We start from the raw sequence: 20247 nt of genomic DNA on the forward strand, positions 1-20247 counted from the left end.
GTAAAGACACGACAAGTGACCGGGACAACTTCAGCGACCGTGGATCGTCATCGGCCATTGTCTTCTATTCTGCCGGTTAGTTCATCCTTTTTCTTTACGTTACACATTCATCCAATTCAACTTACAGCTCCTCATCGATGGTGAGCTAGCTTCGACTTCTTAAAGTGGGCAGTTCTGCTTCTCCTTGGCCATTGAAATTTGAATCCACATGCACAGTTACATCCATGCGTTACAAAAACGAGGAAAGATATCAATAGCCTCATTCACTTGCTGAAGTTAAAAGCGACTTCACTTAGAATTTAACATCACGTCGCCCAACGTTCACGGGACAAACCATCTCCTGAGCTTCATGAACCGTCACTCTGACAGAATTTAATCATAATGTAGCTTAGGATACACATGCCAATTTCCTTCCCCGCTCCAATTTCCAACCTACAACGAATTCTCTCACCCGCCAATGCACCGTTCACCTTTTTACCCGTTTAAGTGGGTATGTGCGTCTATCTATATTACACCCAGAAACAGACAAACTTGCATAATCCTTCTAACTAGCAGCAGTGGATTTGCAAGTTAAAGTGAAGAAATTAGCTCCGTCTTGGAGGAAACAGAGGAAAGGAATTCGACGAGGTTGGCCATGGAATGCAGTGCGAGCTCCACTACCTCCGGAGAGCACCCTGGTTTCACAGTCTGCTGTACCTGAAGGGACACAGAATATCTGTACGGGTCAACATATTGCAGAATTCAGGAATCTATTTAAGGAAAGCTGTAGTTAATCAGTGAGAAAATATTGGCTGCAGCTCTGACTCCAACGTGTCTTCCTCCGAGTCCATTCACCGGGCGACACGTGTCGCCCAGCAGCCACGCTGGAGTCCGAGCGCGTCCCTTATATTTTCGGTAAAATAATCTTCTTTCTCTCTCCTCTAGCGCCTGTACGCTAGCCCTGCGCTCCCCCTCTCTTCTGCAGAGTGTGCACGCATTTATTGTATTCTCTTTCCTCTTCCCTCGTTCTTTCCTCCGAGTAGAAAAAAAGCCATTCCAAGCGAGCGAGCTTTCAAATTTTGAATCTCTGGTTTCGCTCTCGTTTGCTACCCCGCGCTCGTTGCTGCTGCTCTGGCATTGCGTTTGTCAAGCGGCCGTTCCCCGCCGTCGCCCGGCGCTCGCTCGTCCTGTCGCTTCCTCCGTCTCTGCTTCGGCGCTCGCTCTTTGCTCCGTTGCTCGCTCCATCTCTGCTCCGGCGCCGCTTTCCTTCGCATATTAATCTGCTTGGGCGGCCGAGATTTGGGAGATCCCATTTCTGCAACCACCTGCAGAGCAGCGTCGACGCCTTCCAGGCCGGTTACGAGATTTGTGGGATGTGTACACGCAGAGCAAGAGCAGTAGATTGCCCAAGTTCTGGCGGGACGCCTTCCAGACCGGTTACGAGTTCTTGACGAGTGACGTGCCGGGCGTTCGCGACGTCGCCGTTTCGGAGATCGCGAAGATTTCCCTTCGCTCCTTCACCTTCTCAGATCCTCTCGCTGCTCATTCTCGTCCTGCGGTAACCCATTCTCGACGAAACTTTCAGAGGCCAATTACCATTTTGGCAAGGAGAGAGTGCAGACGAAACTTTCAGAGGCCAAGTACCATTTTGAAGAGAAGAATGCCGCCCTCGAAAAGCTGAGGGCTCAGCTCGAGGCCTACATGAGATCCAAAATGAGTAAAGATGAGAATTCTTCGGAATCAGAGAAAGCCAAGGAGCTCGAGGCGTTCTTGAGCGACAAGATCAATCTTGAATGCGCTGAAAACGAATTATTCTGAGAGAATAAAGAAGCTAGGAGTGCAAAGGAAATGAATCCGCAGAAAGCGATCTTCATTCGATCGAATTGAACATGGACAACAACACCAGGAGCTACAAGTGGAGCTACGCGCACAACGATACTTATCAAGAGAACTCGAAATGGGTCTTGGTAAATAATGAGTTCAACTTCAATGGGAGGAGATCTTCATCCAACAAAATTCAATGGGAGAGCATCTCCTTAAGAAGAAGAAACTCTAAAGGGGCGAATCTTCATGACGGTGCCAGAACTCATGACAACCCGAATGGGTTCGATGCAGGGAGATTAATAGAGTTCTTCTCGCCAGCTAAAATGGACAGCAACAAGGAAGACGAAACCAGAAGAAACAGAGCGCTCGCAGGCCTGAAGGACCATCAGCTGTTGAATTTCGCTAGTCCGATCAGGCCATGGAGCCAGTCCTTGCCTCTGCAAGATCACGGCATGGAGAGTTGGACTGTGGAAGAGAGTAAGGAATGTGAAATCGAAGCGAGTCAGGATTAAAGAGTTTTTTTCTTTCTTCCTTTTGCGCTCATCTCCATGTTAGGCAGGGAATACTAGAAATTGCTAGCAAACGATGTCCTCGTGTTAGTCCTATTCAAGAATTTTGATACTATAATTGTATATGTGTTGCTGGTCTAGTGCTGATGTTAAAAACCATCCCAATTCGCAATTTTAGTTCTTGCTGCAAAGTACCATGTTGATGTTGCTGCTGTCCCAGTTTGCAAGACCGGTGTCATCTGCCTGAAAGAACTTAAAATAAACTTTTCCACGAGAGTTATGATCAACATGAGAGAATAATTCCACCTATGCTCTTCATCATTTCATGTGCTCCTTAACACTCATTTCGTCGTCAACTGGCCAAATAGATTCTCTGGCATGAGGGCCAGCAATTGTTATAAGATAAACCGCCTGTCGAAATAATAAGACCAGGTGCATGGAACTGGAAAATATTGAAACGGCGAAACCCCAACCCCCTCCCCCCAAAAAAAAAAAAAAAAAACTCGACACTGAGCTACAGAAAGAAAAGATCGAATTAATTCATGAGAAAAGTCATAATGTTCTTATTTCATTGCCAAGATACAGACTAGTTACCAGAGTCCTACTGCACAGGATACAGACATGTTTACTGTGCAACTGAAATATAACATTGCTTTCTCAACTATCAAGCAGGAAGTATTTATGAACTATGTTGCTTGCAATCAGAATTTACAATAGCCCATGAAGTCGAAAAAGTCGAACAAACAATCAGGAGTCCAAAAAGTTGAAACAAACAATCAGAAGGTTCCCACTGAGACCAACATTTGCTAGGCGTTTTTGCCATGACTCGTTCCCTCTCCTTTCTTCTCCAAGACGCCTTTTCTTCTGCGAAATGCTTCATGAGGAAATCAGTCTGGTGAGAATGAGACCTCTCTTCATGGATCAATTGCTCAACCTGGATGATGGAACGATCGAGCTCGACTCCTAAGGCTGAGACGAGGGCTATAGTCGGTTTATGTTGCTTCTCTGAAAGGACAAGTCAGCGACCAAACTCCCAAAATTTCACAAGAAATGCCCAACTTCTCAGCACTAAAAGTTCTGCAAGCAAATGAAGCCAGCGACGAAAGCATTATAGAAGAAGGGGTTTTGAAGGGCGAGGATGGGTTACCGCAGGACGAGAATGAGCAGCGAGAGGATCGGAGAAGGTGAAGGAGCGAAGGGAAATCTTCGCGATCTCCGAAACGGCGACGTCGCGAACGCCCGGCACGTCACTCGTCAAGAACTCGTAACCGGTCTGGAAGGCGTCCCGCCAGAACTTGGGCAATCTACTGCTCTTGCTCTGCGTGTACACATCCCACAAATCTCGTAATCGGCCTGGAAGGCGTCGACGCTGCTCTGCAGGTGGTTGCAGAAATGGGATCTCCCAAATCTCGGCCGCCCAAGCAGATTAATATGCGAAGGAAAGCGGCGCCGGAGCAGAGATGGAGCGAGCAACGTAGCAAAGAGCGAGCGCCGAAGCAGAGACGGAGGAAGCGACAGGACTAGCGAGCGCCGGGCGACGGCGGGGAACTGACGCTTGACAAACGCAATGCCGGAGCAGCAACAACGAGCGCGGGGTAGCAAACGAGAGCGAAACTAGAGATTCAAAATTTGAAAGCTCGCTCGCTTGGAATGGCTTTTCTTCTACTCGGAGGAAAGAACGAGGGAAGAGGAAAGAGAATACAATAAATGCGTGAACACTCTGCAGAGGAGAGAGAAAGCGCAGGGCTAGCGTACAGGCGCTAGAGGAGAGAGAAAGAAGATTATTTTACCGAAAATATAAGGGACGCGCTCGGACTCCAGCGTGGCTGCCGGGCGACACGTGTCGCCCGGTGAATGGACTCGGAGGAAGACACGTTGGAGTCAGAGCTGCAGCCAATATTTTCTCGTTAATCAGTAGACCTGAAGGACATGGGCCAGCAGGTATGACAGGAAAATGTTATTTGAATATGAAGAGCAAGATTTAATTTTTTTCTCATCATAAGAGAACTATACGCACGATACTGGTTATCAAAACAGAGATGCCAATACAGCAAAACCCAGATGCTATTTTTCACAGTTGTTCTGCTGAGCAGAATACAACCGATGGCGCATGAGTAGTGAAACCGAGAAAAATATGTTGAGAATCTAATGTCAGACCACCTTTACTGTTACAGAGGCAGTGGAGAGATGCCAAGATTGTTGTGGCATTATCAAGAATGCAGTCTCTGAAAATTGGCAAACAGAGTTTTTTAGTCCTTCATCAAATATGTGATGGCCCAAAGAAATCCTACATTGAACATTTATCTAAAAAATTCAGGAACAATACCAAGTATTTTATTCTCTAAAATTTAAGCATAAAGAGCGGATGACTCCCTTGAGATGATGAAAGGTGCAGCATTGATTACAACGTTTCATGTCCACAGTCGTGATTTGATCTATTAATCTGGAATCATGATGGTATTCATCCAACTTACAATAGACTAGATCTCAGAAGAATTAATCATATTAATTCATTAAATTTTTCAAGACAAATAGACGTAGTCTTCAGTGTTTATTTATATAAACCAGGAAGTGGATGTAACACTATGATTTCAGCTATTAGCAGACTGTTAACAAAAAGTTACTAGCTTTCATCTAAAGACACAGGTTACCCACAACTAAAAGTCAGTCAAATAGCTATAAAGGCCAAAATGAATTGCATGAAATCAAGTTGAAGGGCAAGTTGTACATTACCATCTTGATATAGCCCTGCAACTCCTTCATTTTCTCACTTAAGTCCTCTTCCTCTCCACAGAAATTCACAGCATACTGATCAGATTCTGGTCCCTCCATCTTATGGACTCTTAACTTTTTGTAAGGATTATTGCTTTTACCCGCATTTGCATGAGACTTCAGCATACTGCAACAAAAGAACAGAAACAGGACATTTCAGAGGCTTTTGCAAGGCGATAACTGAAGAATGCTATAAAAATAGAAAAGCTTAAACTAGCTGCGACAGTACCTCTGTTTGTCATAACTTGTGTTCTAATGCAATGTTAAGTCTAGACACTCTCTCTATCCCTCTTTAAATTATCAGGTTTCAAATTCTTATCTGGAAGAAAGACACTATTCATCACTTCTCTGAGAAGACAATGCATATTTCTTACTCAATAAATGAGTTTCTTATATCTGATCAAAATTTTACTTTCATTGAAAAAGAGCCGTCATCCTAGAATATGATCCCCCGCATGAGACTAAATGTCTGCTTGGAGGACAAAATGACTCCTGATATTGGAGTACTGCTTAGAAAATATAGCCTTTGATAGGAGCCCAAGTGGCTCCACATTTCTTCTCAGTGAGTGCTAATGGTTCTTCCATCAACAGTAATCATTACAAGATGGCATGATGGATCGGAAAATTGATGGAGGAGATTCGAATTGTCATCGAATCTTTCGTTTATCATTGACTTGCTTCAAGCTGACAATGCTAAATATCTCGTAACATTCAATAAGAACTGGCCTGAGGCCAGACACCAAAACAAGCAAGCAGAAGCCAATTTATCTTGCATTAAGGAAAAAAATACTTGGATCAGTCAACGAATTTCTTGGATTCTTTCAAATATGACGATCCAACTATCTGCGTGTCTTTGGCCCAAAAAAAAAAAAAAACTGTCTCCGTGTCAATATGACACGCAAAATATGGAGATCTGGTTGTACTACTAACACAATATCAATCACCAAGAGATCGCAAAGGCAGACTTTGGTTTATCCTCACTCTGTTCTATGACAGCTGAAACAAAAAGGGGGAGTGTAACCAGCCTCTTTTCTTAAATGGATTTTTGAATTTCAACAATAGTCTTTTTGAAACTCAATGTATCAATTTTTTTAGGGAAATTTACAAATACCTTGCTCAACTTTGCTCTCTGATTTCAAATACACTCCTCACATTCAAAAACTTACAATTAACATCTTTACTTTTTGCATTGGATTTCATGTTGCATCTGCCACCCACACGTAATTTACCAACTTTCCATTTTCTTTCCAAATTACCCGATCCTCATCATTGGAATTCACACTTTGTGTGTAGATCTCGGGTGTGCAAGAGGGCAAGTAGGTCGTTTTAGGTTGCAAAGATGTAAAATGTAAGTTTTGAAATGTGAAAAGTTTACTTGACGTGGAGAGCAAAGCTGAGAATGATTTTTGCAATTATCTCTTTTCTTAATGAACCAGTTGACACACACAGACGCACAGAGACACACACCCACCCACCAACACACACACACACACACAGAGCAGGAATAGCAAGGTAACTTACTTCATGCCAGGTTCTTGCTGGTGTTTTTCCTATGTCCTGCAGTAGACACCAGCAAGGATGGCTTCCAAATTGAGTAAAAGTGAAGGGCATGCAATATATCGTCCGAGTTCTTTGCTATCCAATATGAGAAATGTTGATGACCTTCAGTATATTGTCCATTTCAATAATAAGAAAAGGAAAAAGACAAAAATCTGGTGCAAAACAGATCTATATTCTAGGTTGGATAATCAAAAGATAAACCGTATAGAAATGTTCAACGGATAAAAATGTCAATTAAATAGAGCAACAAGTAAAAGTGTGTGCTATACGAATAACAAACTTCTCTGACATCGCAAAGACTGTCCCTTGAAACAATTCTTTCATTCACATATATCCAAGTTCTTTGAATGCATCACTGCCTACGGATTATTAATTTTGGGAAGCGGTATCAGCTTCACATTGGTCATACTCCAGTGATCTGGTCATCCTTCCACATGTTAAAGCACTGACTTTGCTTACAAATGAACATGTCACCCCCTAATATGTCACTGATCTACAGCTCCAGAACCGTTCAAAGATTTCCCTCAGTAGTACACACAGTTTAAGCCTAGATTACCATGGCTGCAGCAATAAACAACACAATTTATTTAAGGGGTTGTAGTTACAAAGCCATCAAGACCTTTAATTACAAAAGGTTTTCTCGTATAGCACAGAGAAGCAGCAGCTGTCTCAGCTATAAGCTCTATGAGGCGGTACCACAAACAACACTAGCCCCAAGCAACCTTCAGGCTTGAATTGAGTCTAAATATTTTGACCAAGAGAATCTCATTGTCACAAAGCTGATTAGAGAACCCGCAGCGAATAGTAAGAGATAAAGAAGAAGAGAGAAGGAATAGAGAAGAAGAGAAGGAGAACGTAAAAGAAAGAAAGAGGGGCTGTGGATTTTTGTAGTAACAGAAACCCTACACCCATTGTATTTATATTGAATATAAACTGTATATGACAATAGTACCCTTATGTAAGTAAAAAAGGAAATAAAACTCTGATAATAAAGGAAACTCAATTCAAGTAACTTAATACTTCCCCTCAGGCTGGAGCATATAAGGCGCGCATGGTAAAATTTAAAACAGAAATTGATTTCTCGCCGTAAATCAATTTCTCAATTTCTATTCCCTGGACAAGTTTCGAGCAAAGAAACCCGTTTGATAACGACTAAAATTTCTATTTCTGAAACAAAATCCGTTTGATAATAGAAAAAATTTCTATTTCTATGAATCATGTTGTCCCCATCCTTTTTTACCTCACTTTTCTTGGTGCTTGTTATGGTAATTTAATTTGATAAAAGTTGGTAAATCACTTTAATTTATATTGGTAATTTGATAGAGTAGTTAAGAACTTCAAAACATTAGCAATTAATGTAAATAAAATCTAGTAATTAGTATAAAAAATGCTAATATGTAAACTATAAAAGATTTGGTAGTTTCAAATGCTAATATGCAAATAGTTAATGTATTTATTCTCCTCATTCAAGATTCGGGTTTAAGTCACTACATTTTTTTTGCATTCTTTTGAGACCATGAAGTGATTTTATGGTAGGTACTAGTTGACATGGAGGTAGGCGCAATTTGCGAGAGATTCGAAATTAATAAAATGGAAATTGTGCTAGAAATAGAAATTGATTAGATAACAACAGAAAAATCCTCAAATACAAAATAATAGTCGAAATAACACTAATGTATTACAAAAGTTGAAAATACACTTTCATGGAATTTCCGGCATATTATTATCCCTTGCCATTTTATTGGCAATGGTTTTCCTAAGCGTATTTATTTGGTTTCCCTCCTCGGTCAACTGAATGTTTGCAAGGTTATCCTGCGTAGGTTCAGCCAAGTACATCGGATCTCCATATAGGGAAAAGTTTCTATCCATCTTGTCTTGATCACGGATGTAATTATGGATGGCACAACATGCAATTACGATATGTGCTTGCTTTCGAAGTGCAAATGAGGGCATGTGCCTCAAAATGAAAAAGCGATTCTTCAATGCCGCAAATGATCTTTCTATGACATTCCTTAAAGAAGAATGCCTATAGTTGAACAATTCTCTTGCAGTTGTTGGCCGTCTCGCTCTACCCCTATACTCATTTAAATGATACCGGTCACCTCTAAAAGGAGTTAAAAATCCCGGAGTTGATGCATAACCAGAATCCATGACATAGTATTTGCCTACAATAATGTATTTATACATTGGTCATAATTTGTAACTATAAATATGATCATAAAGAAAATTACTCCTTAAAGGACAAACAAATACCTGGTGGCGGCCGAGGAAATTCCAAGTGAGGAGTCTCCAAAGGTCTTTTCGCTGCAAGCACTCGACAATCGTTGGCGAGCCTTCCCAACCAGCATATACAAAAGTATATTTCATATCAAACGAACAAATGCACAGCACATTTTGAGTGGTGGTGCTTTTCCTACCACATTTTGAGTGGTGGTGCTTTTCCTACCTCTAAATGGGATTTGCTTCGACACAGATACAGAAGCATGAATGTGGGTGCCATCAATAGCACCTATACAGCCCTGTCATTTTATCAAAGACTAGTATTATACAAAATTATCAACTAAATAAAATTAATGGTGTAAAGGAATATATGAGAATTCTACCTTGAAGTAATGTTTATGCTTAGGATCCATAAGAATCTCTTGTGGAACAACATCAAAGGAAGGTGGTATGATAATCTCTTTTGCCAATTTGAGAACTGCTTGCAATACTTTAGTGAAGTATTTGCTTATAGTTTGTCCCGAATGTTGGAATCTCTCACATAAATCTCTATTTGAGTTCTTGTGACAAATCATAGATAAGAAAATCCCGATTTGTTCATCTACCCCAATATATCGGGTATCTTCCAACCAACCTTTTTCCTTCATTAGACCACAAAGGTTGAGAAAGACATGTCTCTCCATTCTAAAAGCTTCATATACTCTATCGGAATGCCCATGAAGAACCTCCCTTATCCATTGCGCTCCTGATATGCATAGACATATCCACTGCAACAGTGGCCAACCATGCCATCAATATATCAAGATCAAGATCAAAATCATCAAAATCCTGTCCAATTGATTCAACTGATGCTACTTGACCATTAGACATGCTACTTTCACCCTCATCCATATTACCTATATCATCACACAAAATAAGAATATAAACCCATTAGATAAGGACTCCAATATTAATCAACAATAGCAATAATGTCATCATAATTGCAACATAAAAACATAAACAAACAAAGTCTCAAATACATATGTCATGGGATGAAATTAAACAAAATAGAAATCTATAGCATGTTTCTTAACAACTACTCAAGAGATTCAATAAGTCCATGCCTCCTTTCAGGTAGAGCAACCATGAAAGCCTCTCTCCAAGTGGCATTAAGGCATGCCTGATTCACAGCCTTATTGTGAAGATTCTGCTCCAAATCAGACATGCCATTTAGAACGGCGACCACAACTGCTATGGAGTAGGGGTCTACAGGAGGTCGGGCTACAAGAGGTGGGGCCTCTGAGGTTATGGAGTCGCTTGTTGATTTGACGGTCCTTGATTTGATCATTTCTTGAATGACTTTCATGGTGACACCGAGTTCATGGTTGTTACTCTTTCTTCTCCTCTTGGAATTTGGAGTCCTATTCAACTTGTGTTTCTCACGAACTGAGGTGGGAGTTGCGTCAGATGCAGGGACTCCCGTATCAACATCGTTTTCATTAGATTCCTCCGCATCACCTATGGTATCACCACCACCATTGTCGCCACTAACACCATTGTCTTCTTCATCCGACACCACATACTCTTCGCATTTTCTTCGCATTTCCTGCTGTATACGCCCAAAAGAGCATATGTATCACCAAACACAATACAAAGGTCTGGATACTGAGGAAACCCATCATTCTTGAATTTAGCCCATTCAACATTATCCTGCAAATTTCATTGAAATGACATACATGAACAATATAATTGAAGCTTACACCCACAATAAGAAAAAAATGGACCCAAGTAAAGTGATACCTTGATGTGAGAATCCCATACACTTGACTCCTCCACAGTAACTGTTTTATTGACATTATCCCATCCGAATCCAGATTGTGAAAGAAGCTTCTTAAAACTACTATATTGCTTCTTTAGTTTGTTTACCCTATTTTTCAATTGAACTACATTATAGTGGAGTTCTGTTTGTTTATTGAACTCGACATGTATATTATTCCACCCTACTTTGTTGTAGGTGCAAGTGGGGCGATTTCCTTTTTTTACCTCTTCCACCAACAAACTTATAAGCACATTGGTCAAAGACTCAGTCCACTTTGCTATAAATGCTTCTTTGTGGGGTGCCATTTAACCTTAACCGAATCGGTATTCAATGAAATATATCGATGATGCACCAATTCAAGAACAAAAGCTTGTGATTAACAAGCACATCATGAAGGATAAGCTGAAATTAGAAGTTAAAGAATAACAAATAACAAGAAAAACAGTTACATAAGATTAATAGAAGCTAAAGGGTGAAATTTATGATACAACAGTGAATGCTTGATTGCACAAAATGCATGGAATCCAAAAGCAAGTCACTCCCGACTTTAGAGTTTGCACCAGCAAGAAATTTATACAATAACATAAGACTTCTACTAAGCAATGTCAACCGGGGAAAAGTACACCATTTATCCTCATTTTTTAAGGATATTGTCACTTCTTTTTATTTCTGAATAAATTTTCTCAAACAAAAACAGCATGAGCCAGAAATTCCCTTTTCTAAACCTTTCGACCATCACTTTTAATTGACCGCATAAACTACCAAATCTAGTCCACCAAAGGCGTCCCAACCAAAAATAAAGAGTAATTGAAGCTGTAAGGTTAATCTTGGTATGAAAAGGAGCCTCAAAGTGAGTGCTACATAGACCACATTGAATTGGATAGAAATCGAAAGAGTATCACACCTCTTCGTTAGCTGTAAAAAGAAGCGATGCAGCATTGATATGAATTCGATCTTTCCATTCACATGTTCAAAAGGTAAGGAATGGACAGAGGTAGAACATGGAATTAACAGAATTTAACTGGTCTAACAACTCCATGCGTCTTTATGCACGCTAAGCAAGGTTTCGATTCTTTTGTGAAAAACTTTGATATCCAACACAAGTCAAGGGCCAAAAAATTAACAGAACTCGAGATGCAGCCATGAACCACCATCTACTCCACCACAATCAACCATCACAGCTATTTCAGGAAACTATCCTATGCTACATCCTTATAAATGTCTTGTATGCATTGGTAGAAGTATCTCGGATGAGAGACAACCAAACCGCCCCAAAATTTAGAATAGAATGGGTAGAGCAAACTATGGAAGGAAACTAATTATGGTGAAACCAATGGAATTTGATTTGATGGAAGCAAAAGAGATTGGGACAGAGAACAAATAAAACAATATTTCAAAGGACTGTCTCGTTCGAACTCACTTTCAAGTAAGGTGATAAAATCGTTGTGGCCGGCTTGTAAAAAGTAAGGATCGCCTTTGGTTTCTCAAAATCTGCTACCCAAGCCTACATTACCATAAGAGGGAGAATGCTCAAGGCAATAGAGAGAATTGACATTTTACAAGAAGTTCCCAACAGCAACAAGAATGACAAAATAATCGCATTAAAATTTACCTTTCATTCGGTGAATTCGGAGGGAAAGAAACATAGACAGAGAAACTAACGTCATCCTAATTAAGCGTACTAAAAGACAGAATAATACTTCCCATAGACAATTGGCATTACCTAATTAAAATCTAGATTCATAGGCTTATATCTTGGCTTACTGCATCGCATCAATCGAGATAATGGATTGTTTTACATCGGTTGCAATAGCACTATCAAAGTTAACAACCAAACTCCATATATGATATCGCTGAAGCAGAAAATTGAAGGCGGAGTTCCGGCTTCATTTAGGAAACTATCCTAGGAATTCCGGCAGCAGGAATCCCCCCCTTCCTCACGCATAAGGGCTCCATATTTCCTAGTGGCGAACGGCTCCCAAGAAACCTCCCAAAATCCCGTCTTGATCACCTACCACAATCCGTCCACACAAATCCAGCACTCCCTACCTCCTATTCCACGAAACCGCCCAATCCAGAACGACCGGCCCAGCTCCCCTTGCCAAAAAATGCCCGTGGACAAACGCGGGCGAGCCCCGAAACTAAGCACTCCCCAGTAATCACAGTAACTCCGCAAGCCAAAACTCTAGGGTTGAAGTCAAGTACCCCAAACCGAACAAATGAACAAGAACAGAGACAACACAACCAAGAAAGAGGCGAAAATGGAAGGATCGATCGAACCTCGTGAGGAATCGAAACGAGTAAATGGGCAACGCGACTGGATCCGCGGAATCGAGAGTGGAAGGGGACGCGGACGAAGATGGGTGACCGAGATGGGCGACGGCGACAGCGATCGAAGTTGGGCGACCGGATCCGCGGACGAAGATGGGCGACGACCGGAGATGGGCGCGGCGATTGGAGTTGGGCGACTAGATCCGCGGACGAAGATGGGCGACGACCGGAGATGGGCGCGGCGACGGAGATGGGCGACTTGCGACGGCTACCGGAGTTGGGCGACGATGACGGCTACGGGCGATGGCGACCGGAGCGCGACCGGGGACACGGACGGACGAGGCAGGTCGGACGGGACGATCGGAGCAAATTGGCCTGGTGGAGATGAGCGGCGAGGGCGAGGGCAACGGCGAGATGAGCGGCGACGGTGAGGATGAAATGGCCGGAGTCGCTAGGGTTTCGGTTTGAGGTGAGGAGAAGGAATGGGAAAGCTACGGTAGTGAGGAGAGAAGAGTCGATATTTGTTTGAAGGAAGAAGGGGATGGATAGAAACAATTTCTATTTCTACTTCGATATAGAGAAGCTAAAATTTTAGCTTCTCATTTCTCACCAAAATACAATTTAAAACAAATCTGTTTCTTAAATAGAGAAATCAATTTGCGTTACCAAATGGGTTTCTGTTCCAAACCTGTTCCCCGGGAACAGAGAAATAGAGAAATTGAGAAACAAAATTTTACCATGCGCGCCTAAGTCACCTATGCCCACTTGGAACAACCAAAGAACAAAAGCGGGACGAAATAATGCTTTGGTAAACATATCGGCAAATTGATCTCTAGAGGCAATGTAAGGAGTAGCAACCAACTTCTCTTCACAAAGATCACGAACAAAGTGACAAACAACTTCTATATGCTTAGTTCGCTTTTGAAAAACAGAATTCCCAAAGAATATAAATAGCTGCTTGATTATCACGCATCATGTCAATAGGTTGATTAATAGAAAATCCAAGCTCCTGGAGAAGAGATTTCAACCACAACAATTCAGCCACGTATGTGCCATAGCACGATATTCAGCCTCTACACTAGACCTGGCAATGGTAGTATGTTTCTTGCTTCTCCAAGTAACCAAATTACCACCAATAAAAGTGCAATACCCAGTTGTAGACCGTCGATCATATGTTGACCCAGCCCAATCAGCATCAGAATAGCCAACCAAAGTGGAAGAACCATTAGATTTATAAATTAGTCCCTTACTAGGAGAGCTTTTAAGATATCGAAGAATGCGACATACAGCATCCCAATGAGCTTTCTTAGGTGACTCCATAAACTGACTCACCACGCCAACAGCAAAAGAAATATCGGGACGTGTAACAAAGAAGATAAATTAGTTTCCCAACTAGACGCCGATATTGATGCTTGTCTTCAATTTCTTTTCCATCATCAACTCCAAACTTTTGATTTGGATCGATAGGAGTATCAACTGGCTTGGAAGCTAGTGTACTTGTCTCAGACAAAAGATTAAGAACATACTTTCGCTGAGACAAATTAATACATTTTTTACTTCAAAACTTCAATGCCCAAAAAATATCTAAGAGTTCTCAAGTCTTTAATCTGAAATTGCTGCTGAAGAAATGACTTAATCTCAAAAATGCCAGTCATATCACTATCAGAGACAATTATATCATCCACATATACCACAAAAATGACTACCCCGATTCCTTCTTGCGAACAAAAATAGAATGATCATAATAACATTGGTGGAAACCACATCTGGAAATCACCGAACTGAATTTTTCAAACTATGCTCTTGGAGACTGTTTCAACCCATAAATGACCTTATGTAGCTGACATACTTTACTATGATTCTCTCCCTGAGCAACATACCCAGGAGGTTGCTCCATATATACTTCTTCAGACAAATCACCATAAAGAAAAGCATTCTTGACATCTAATTGATATAATGGCCAATCGAAATTCACAACAAGAGAAATAATAACACGAACAGAGTTGAGACGTGCCACAGGGGAAAAAGTCTAAAAATAATCCACTCCATAAGTTTGAGTAAAACCTTTAGCAACAAGTCGAGCTTTGAGACGCTCGATTGAGCCATCTAGATTGTACTTGATAGTGTACACCCAACGACACTTCACCACATCTTTCCCAAGGGGAAGATCAACCAATGACCACGTTTGGCAAGAGACTAGAGCTTCAATTTCCACATCCATAGCTTTCTTCCACTCAAGGCGAGATAAAGCCTCAGTGGTAGAAGTAGGAATTGTGTGAGTTTGTAATGATAGAGCAAAGTCATGTAATGGAGAAGGAAGATGTGAGAGAGACACATAACGCTCAATAGGGTAAGCCAAAGAGGATTTTTGTGTGCAAGACCGAGTACCTTTGCGAAGGGCAATCGGAAGATCGTCCGGACCAGGAGACAAGGAGGAAGATTGATTGGAGGGCATGGAAGAGCTGGAGACCGGTGGTGCCGTAGACGCTTCGCCGCCGATACACCCGCAAGGGAGGAGATACTAGAGACGGACTAACACAATCTAGGGGGATTTGTTGTGGGATAGGAGGATCGATTACAATGTCGGGGCTGAAAACTCTTTACTCTCGTAGAATAGTATGGTGTGCCCTCGAAAAAGTAACATTAGCACTAACATATTGAGTATAAGTTGTAGGATCATAACACCGATACCCCTTCTGTGTACGTGAATACCCGAGAAAATACATTTAGTAGCACGAGGAGATAGTTTATCGAACCGAACGTAGGTTATGAACAAAACAGACACACCCAAAAACACACGGGTAAGAGAGAATAACGGCTTGTCGAAATGCAACACGATTGGTGGATCGATGATTGAGGATAGTGGAAGGCATACGATTTATGAGGTAACATGCGGTAAGGACAGCATCACTCCAAAATGATTTTGGCACATTCATATGAAATAAGAGTGAACGAGGAACTTCTAGAAGGTGACGGTATTTTCTCTCGGCCACACCATTCTGCTGAGGGGTATAAGTACAACTTGTTTGATGTATAATGCCAAGATTAGAACAAAACAAAGAAATTGATTTCTATGTATATTCTAGAGCATTATCTGTTCGCAAAATTTTAAGGGATGTATTAGTAACCTCACGATGAAATAATTGAAAAACATGTAAAAATTCAGAGCGGTCACGAAACATATAGAGCCATGTTAAACAAGAATAATCATCCACAAAAGTAACAAAGTACTTAAAACCATTTCTACTAGCAATACGGGAAGGTCCCAAGATATCCGAATGAACAAGTTCAAGTAAAGTAGATGCATGAGAATCATTACGACTAGGAAAGGAACTACGATGATGTTTCCTAAGTTCACAAGCCTCACACTCAAGAGTAGAAATTGATTTACACTCGGGAATTATCTGTTGTAACTTAAATAAAGATAAATGCCCTAAACGAGAATGCCATAATGGGGGGTAATAGAACTAGCAGCTAGACCATTGGCGTCAGCAGTGGAGACACCATTGAGATAGTAGAGTCCATCACATTCATGCTCTCCACCAATCATCTTCTTTGTCTGAAGGTCCTGAAAAATGCAATGAGATGGATAAAATGTAATTGAACAACTAAGAGCTTTAGTTAACTGACTAACAGATAACAAATTTAAAGGAAGTTGGGGAACATGTAAAACGGAGGACAAAGATAAGGAAGATGTAAGTGAAATAGTCCCTGATCCAACCACTTGAGTCGATGAACCATTAGCTAAAATAACTTCGGATGAAGGACTAAAGTTAGTGTGGAAAGAAAATAGTTCTTGCTTACCCGTCATATGACTAGAAGCCCCCGAGTCAATGACCCAAGAGGTGTTAGGAGACAAAGTAGAGAAAGAGGCCATGTTACCTGTACGTGCAAGAGTAGCAGTGGATGAGAAATTGGAAGCCTCAAGTTGTTGGACACGTTTGATGAGTTGTGCAACCATATCATCTCGAGCCGTAAACTCAGAAGAACTACCCCTAGGTGGGAGAGATGGGTTCATGTCGCTGTAAGACACATTTCGAGCACTCCTTCGCACACGCAGTATTTGCAGAATCGATCGTTGAGCCCACTCAGCGTGCCATGCTTGGCCCAACAAGTGTCAACAATATGACCGAATTTGCCGCAGGTATACACCGACGGCTATCTCGATCGTAGACTTTGTCCACTACGTCCACCACCACAACTATGACCTCCCCCGAAACCACGACCTCTGTTGGAAAATCCACCACGACCACGACCGCCACTACCAGCCACAAATGCTTAATTGTCTTTAGATGAAGTAGAAGACAGAGGGACAATGCGCTGAATTCGACAAAATGCTTCATTCATAGAAGGAACTCTCTCTCCACCAAGAAGCCGACTCTTCACAGTCCGTAAGTCAAAGATTCAAGCCGATAAAAATTTGGCCACTTGAAATTCAGCTCGTTGTGTCTTTAGTCTCTCAAGATCAATAGTGATGGGCTGATAAAGATTGAGTTCTTCCCACATACCTTTCAAAGCACTATAATATTCTCCAAGAGACTTGTCTCCCTATTTAAAATTGAAGATCTTCTCATATAGTTCATAAACTCTAGACATATTTTTGTCTTGTGAGTAACTCTCCATAAGATCATCCTACACTCCCTTAGCAAACAGTGTGGAACATGACATTAGCAACATGGATGGTTCCATGCTATTCCATAACCACACCAGAAGTGTGTCATTCTCTCTCATCCAACCACTATAGTCTCTAGAATTTTCAACAGGAGGGTCTGTGGTAAGATAATGAAGTTTCCCTTTGGCATTAATATAGACCTTCACAGCTTGGGCCCATAACAAGTAATTGGATGATACATTTAATTTAATAGTGGTAATTTGAACATTGACACTATCTGTAGGAGCCTTAGTATCACTCATGATGATAATCTCAATATAAGTATATCTACCACTAATCAAGAAGGCTGAAACTTTAGTGCAAGTAACAAAGCAGCAACGCTAATGTATAATCAAATGTAATTGACTCCATCAATTAACCAAAGGGATGCTGAAAACTCATAAATAGAGACTGCAACAGTATAGAAGAAAATATCGACCAGAAATCTCGATTCAAATAATTATATGTTTGATGGAAAACCAGCAAGACCAGTCAACCATAATCAATAGAATACTCTAATTCTTGAATCCGCTGATCAGCAAGTGTTGTAATCCATGTTCATAAACCGAACCTAATGAATCCGATATCTTCTGATCTCATATGTATCAAGACTTGAAGAGAAAACAGATAAAAATTGCAGCTTTAGGTGGCTATGCACCAAAGAAGAAGTAGGGTTACTAGGGGACTCTCAAACCAACAATATGATTAAGTAATCGAGATAGTTAGACCCGCTCTGATCCCATGTCACAAAACTGATTAGAGAACCCGCAGCGAATAGTAAGAGAGAAAGAAGAAGAGAGAAGGAATAGAGAATAAGAGAAGGAGAACGTAAAAGAAAGAAAGAGGGGCTGTGGATTTCTGTAGTAACAGAAACCCTACACCCATGGTATTTATATTGAATATAAACTGTAAGTGACAATAGTACCCTTATGTAAGTAAAAAGGAAATAAAACTCTGATAATAAAGGAAACTCAATTCAAGTAACTTAACACTCATAAACCATAATCTCCCAAAACCGAAATTCCCATTCTCTGACCATGCGTCACTCCACAACATCTCCGTTCAATATACATCTAAACATGCTAAGACACTTAATCTCTTCCTTTCCTTCCACTTCCTTTCCTTTCTTTTCACTTCATTTCCCTCCCAACTCAAAATAATAAACACAGCACAATCGCAAGATTGAATCCCACTCTCCCTGTTTCCGTCCCCCTTACTTCAGACCTTTCTCAATTACCTTGAATCAATTTTATACCAGAACGTACGCACCAGAGCCACATTCCATTCACAACAATTCTTTGAATGAGCACCTAAAGGAAAGCAAACAGCATTCACACAGGACGGAATGCGCAAACTACACAAATGTGAAATCCCACTAATACATGCGCCGACTAATTTGATCGTCACAGAGAAAACCCAGTTGCCAAAACTCCCCACTGATTCCGTTTCTCCCCTGTGAACTTTGGAATTTGCTCAATTACCTCAAATTCTCAAGATGAGACCGACCCATCTGTGTACTATCACGCAATTTCCATAAAGAATCCGACCCTCAAAATCTCAGCTCCCGCACGCTCCCTCCCTCATACCAGTACAGCAAGCGGACTATGAATTTGAGCTCCCAGCCCGCGTAGTTTGACGTTATACACAGCCCCACCCACGGAACTTCAAAAGCGGGTGGAAATAGAAGGAGAGAAAAGACTCGATGCATTGTACGAAGGCGGGGGTTCAGGAGGGAACCTCGGTTGAAGCTTCGTCTTCTGCTCCACGGGTTCTCTCTCTCTCTCTCTCTCTCTCTCTCTCTCTCTCTCTCTCTCGTTCTTGGAATCTCTTCGGCAACTGCTGGAATCAAACTTCAGCGAGGCATCGTCATCGGGTCGCCTGTGACGGAGCTATCGTGGAGTCGACTGCTGACGGTGATCCCGACAGTGAGACGGTGCTCGATATTTTCCTTTTTCTTTTGTTTTTGGGTCCTAATACCCAAAAATGATAATAAAATTCAATTTTCCCCTTTGATAAGTGTAAAAAAAAAGAAAAATTATATAAATAATTCCTGAATTATTAGTAAATATTCAATGAAATCTTTTCATTTGCTCAAATTGGAATAACGAGTTATTATGACCATTTACTTTGTGATTAGAAAAAACAAGAATAGCCTCTTCCAGTCTTTCTCCTCAAAATCAAACTTCTAAACAAATTGCTAGGATGGTTGATGGGTTGAGGTCGATACTGACGAAGATCCAGATCTTGGGCTTGGGATAGTTGGGGGAGAGGGGGCATCGAATCCAACCTCATTTGAGGTGAGGTTACTTGAGTTGGAGAATTCTACATTGCTTAGGCACTTCGAAACGGAGGATTATTGAATGAGAGAAAGCCAAAAAGGGATCTATGGCTAATGAGCCCAATCATGCCACGAAGCTTGTGTTTGTTATAAAGAAGCTGGTCTAGACGATGTGGAGATCTTATTGAGGTCTTCAAAAGAAAAATCTTTAAACACTTTTTACTTAAAGATTGTAAGGAGTACATTTTCTTACTCTTGTCCTTATAAAGCTTTCGGGGTCCATCATAAAACCAACGAGTCGAGAGCATAATTGAAACTAAGGTAAGGAAAAAAAACAAAAACAGAGATTTTTCTTTTCTTTTTCTTTTTCTTTTTCTTTTTCAAT

General features: G+C 41.1%; 1 protein-coding gene across 1 annotated transcript; it reads right to left on the reverse strand.

Annotated features, from left to right (window-relative positions):
- Positions 1–271: 271 nt before the first annotated feature.
- LOC104444533 (pyrophosphate--fructose 6-phosphate 1-phosphotransferase subunit alpha 2) lies at positions 272–19519 on the reverse strand. Its single transcript, XM_039313162.1, has 4 exons — positions 19322–19519; positions 6606–6654; positions 5046–5211; positions 272–696 (listed from the first exon to the last, which is right to left on the reverse strand). Exons 2-4 carry the CDS (start codon positions 6608–6610, stop codon positions 571–573), a joined length of 297 nt encoding a protein of 98 aa, XP_039169096.1. The 5' UTR covers positions 6611–6654; positions 19322–19519; the 3' UTR covers positions 272–570.
- Positions 19520–20247: the final 728 nt, after the last annotated feature.

The sequence above is a fragment of the Eucalyptus grandis genome, chromosome 5 (assembly GCF_016545825.1).
Source record: "Eucalyptus grandis isolate ANBG69807.140 chromosome 5, ASM1654582v1, whole genome shotgun sequence".
NCBI classification, from domain to species: Eukaryota; Viridiplantae; Streptophyta; class Magnoliopsida; order Myrtales; family Myrtaceae; genus Eucalyptus; species Eucalyptus grandis.

What these genes read in the sequence shown, in the direction of transcription:
- LOC104444533 (XM_039313162.1), bottom strand. An exon ending in TGCAGGGCTATATCAAGATG is followed by an intron (nt 697 to 5,045) that starts GTAATGTACAAC and finishes GTGTCCCTTCAG; the next exon opens with GTACAGCAGACTGTGAAACC.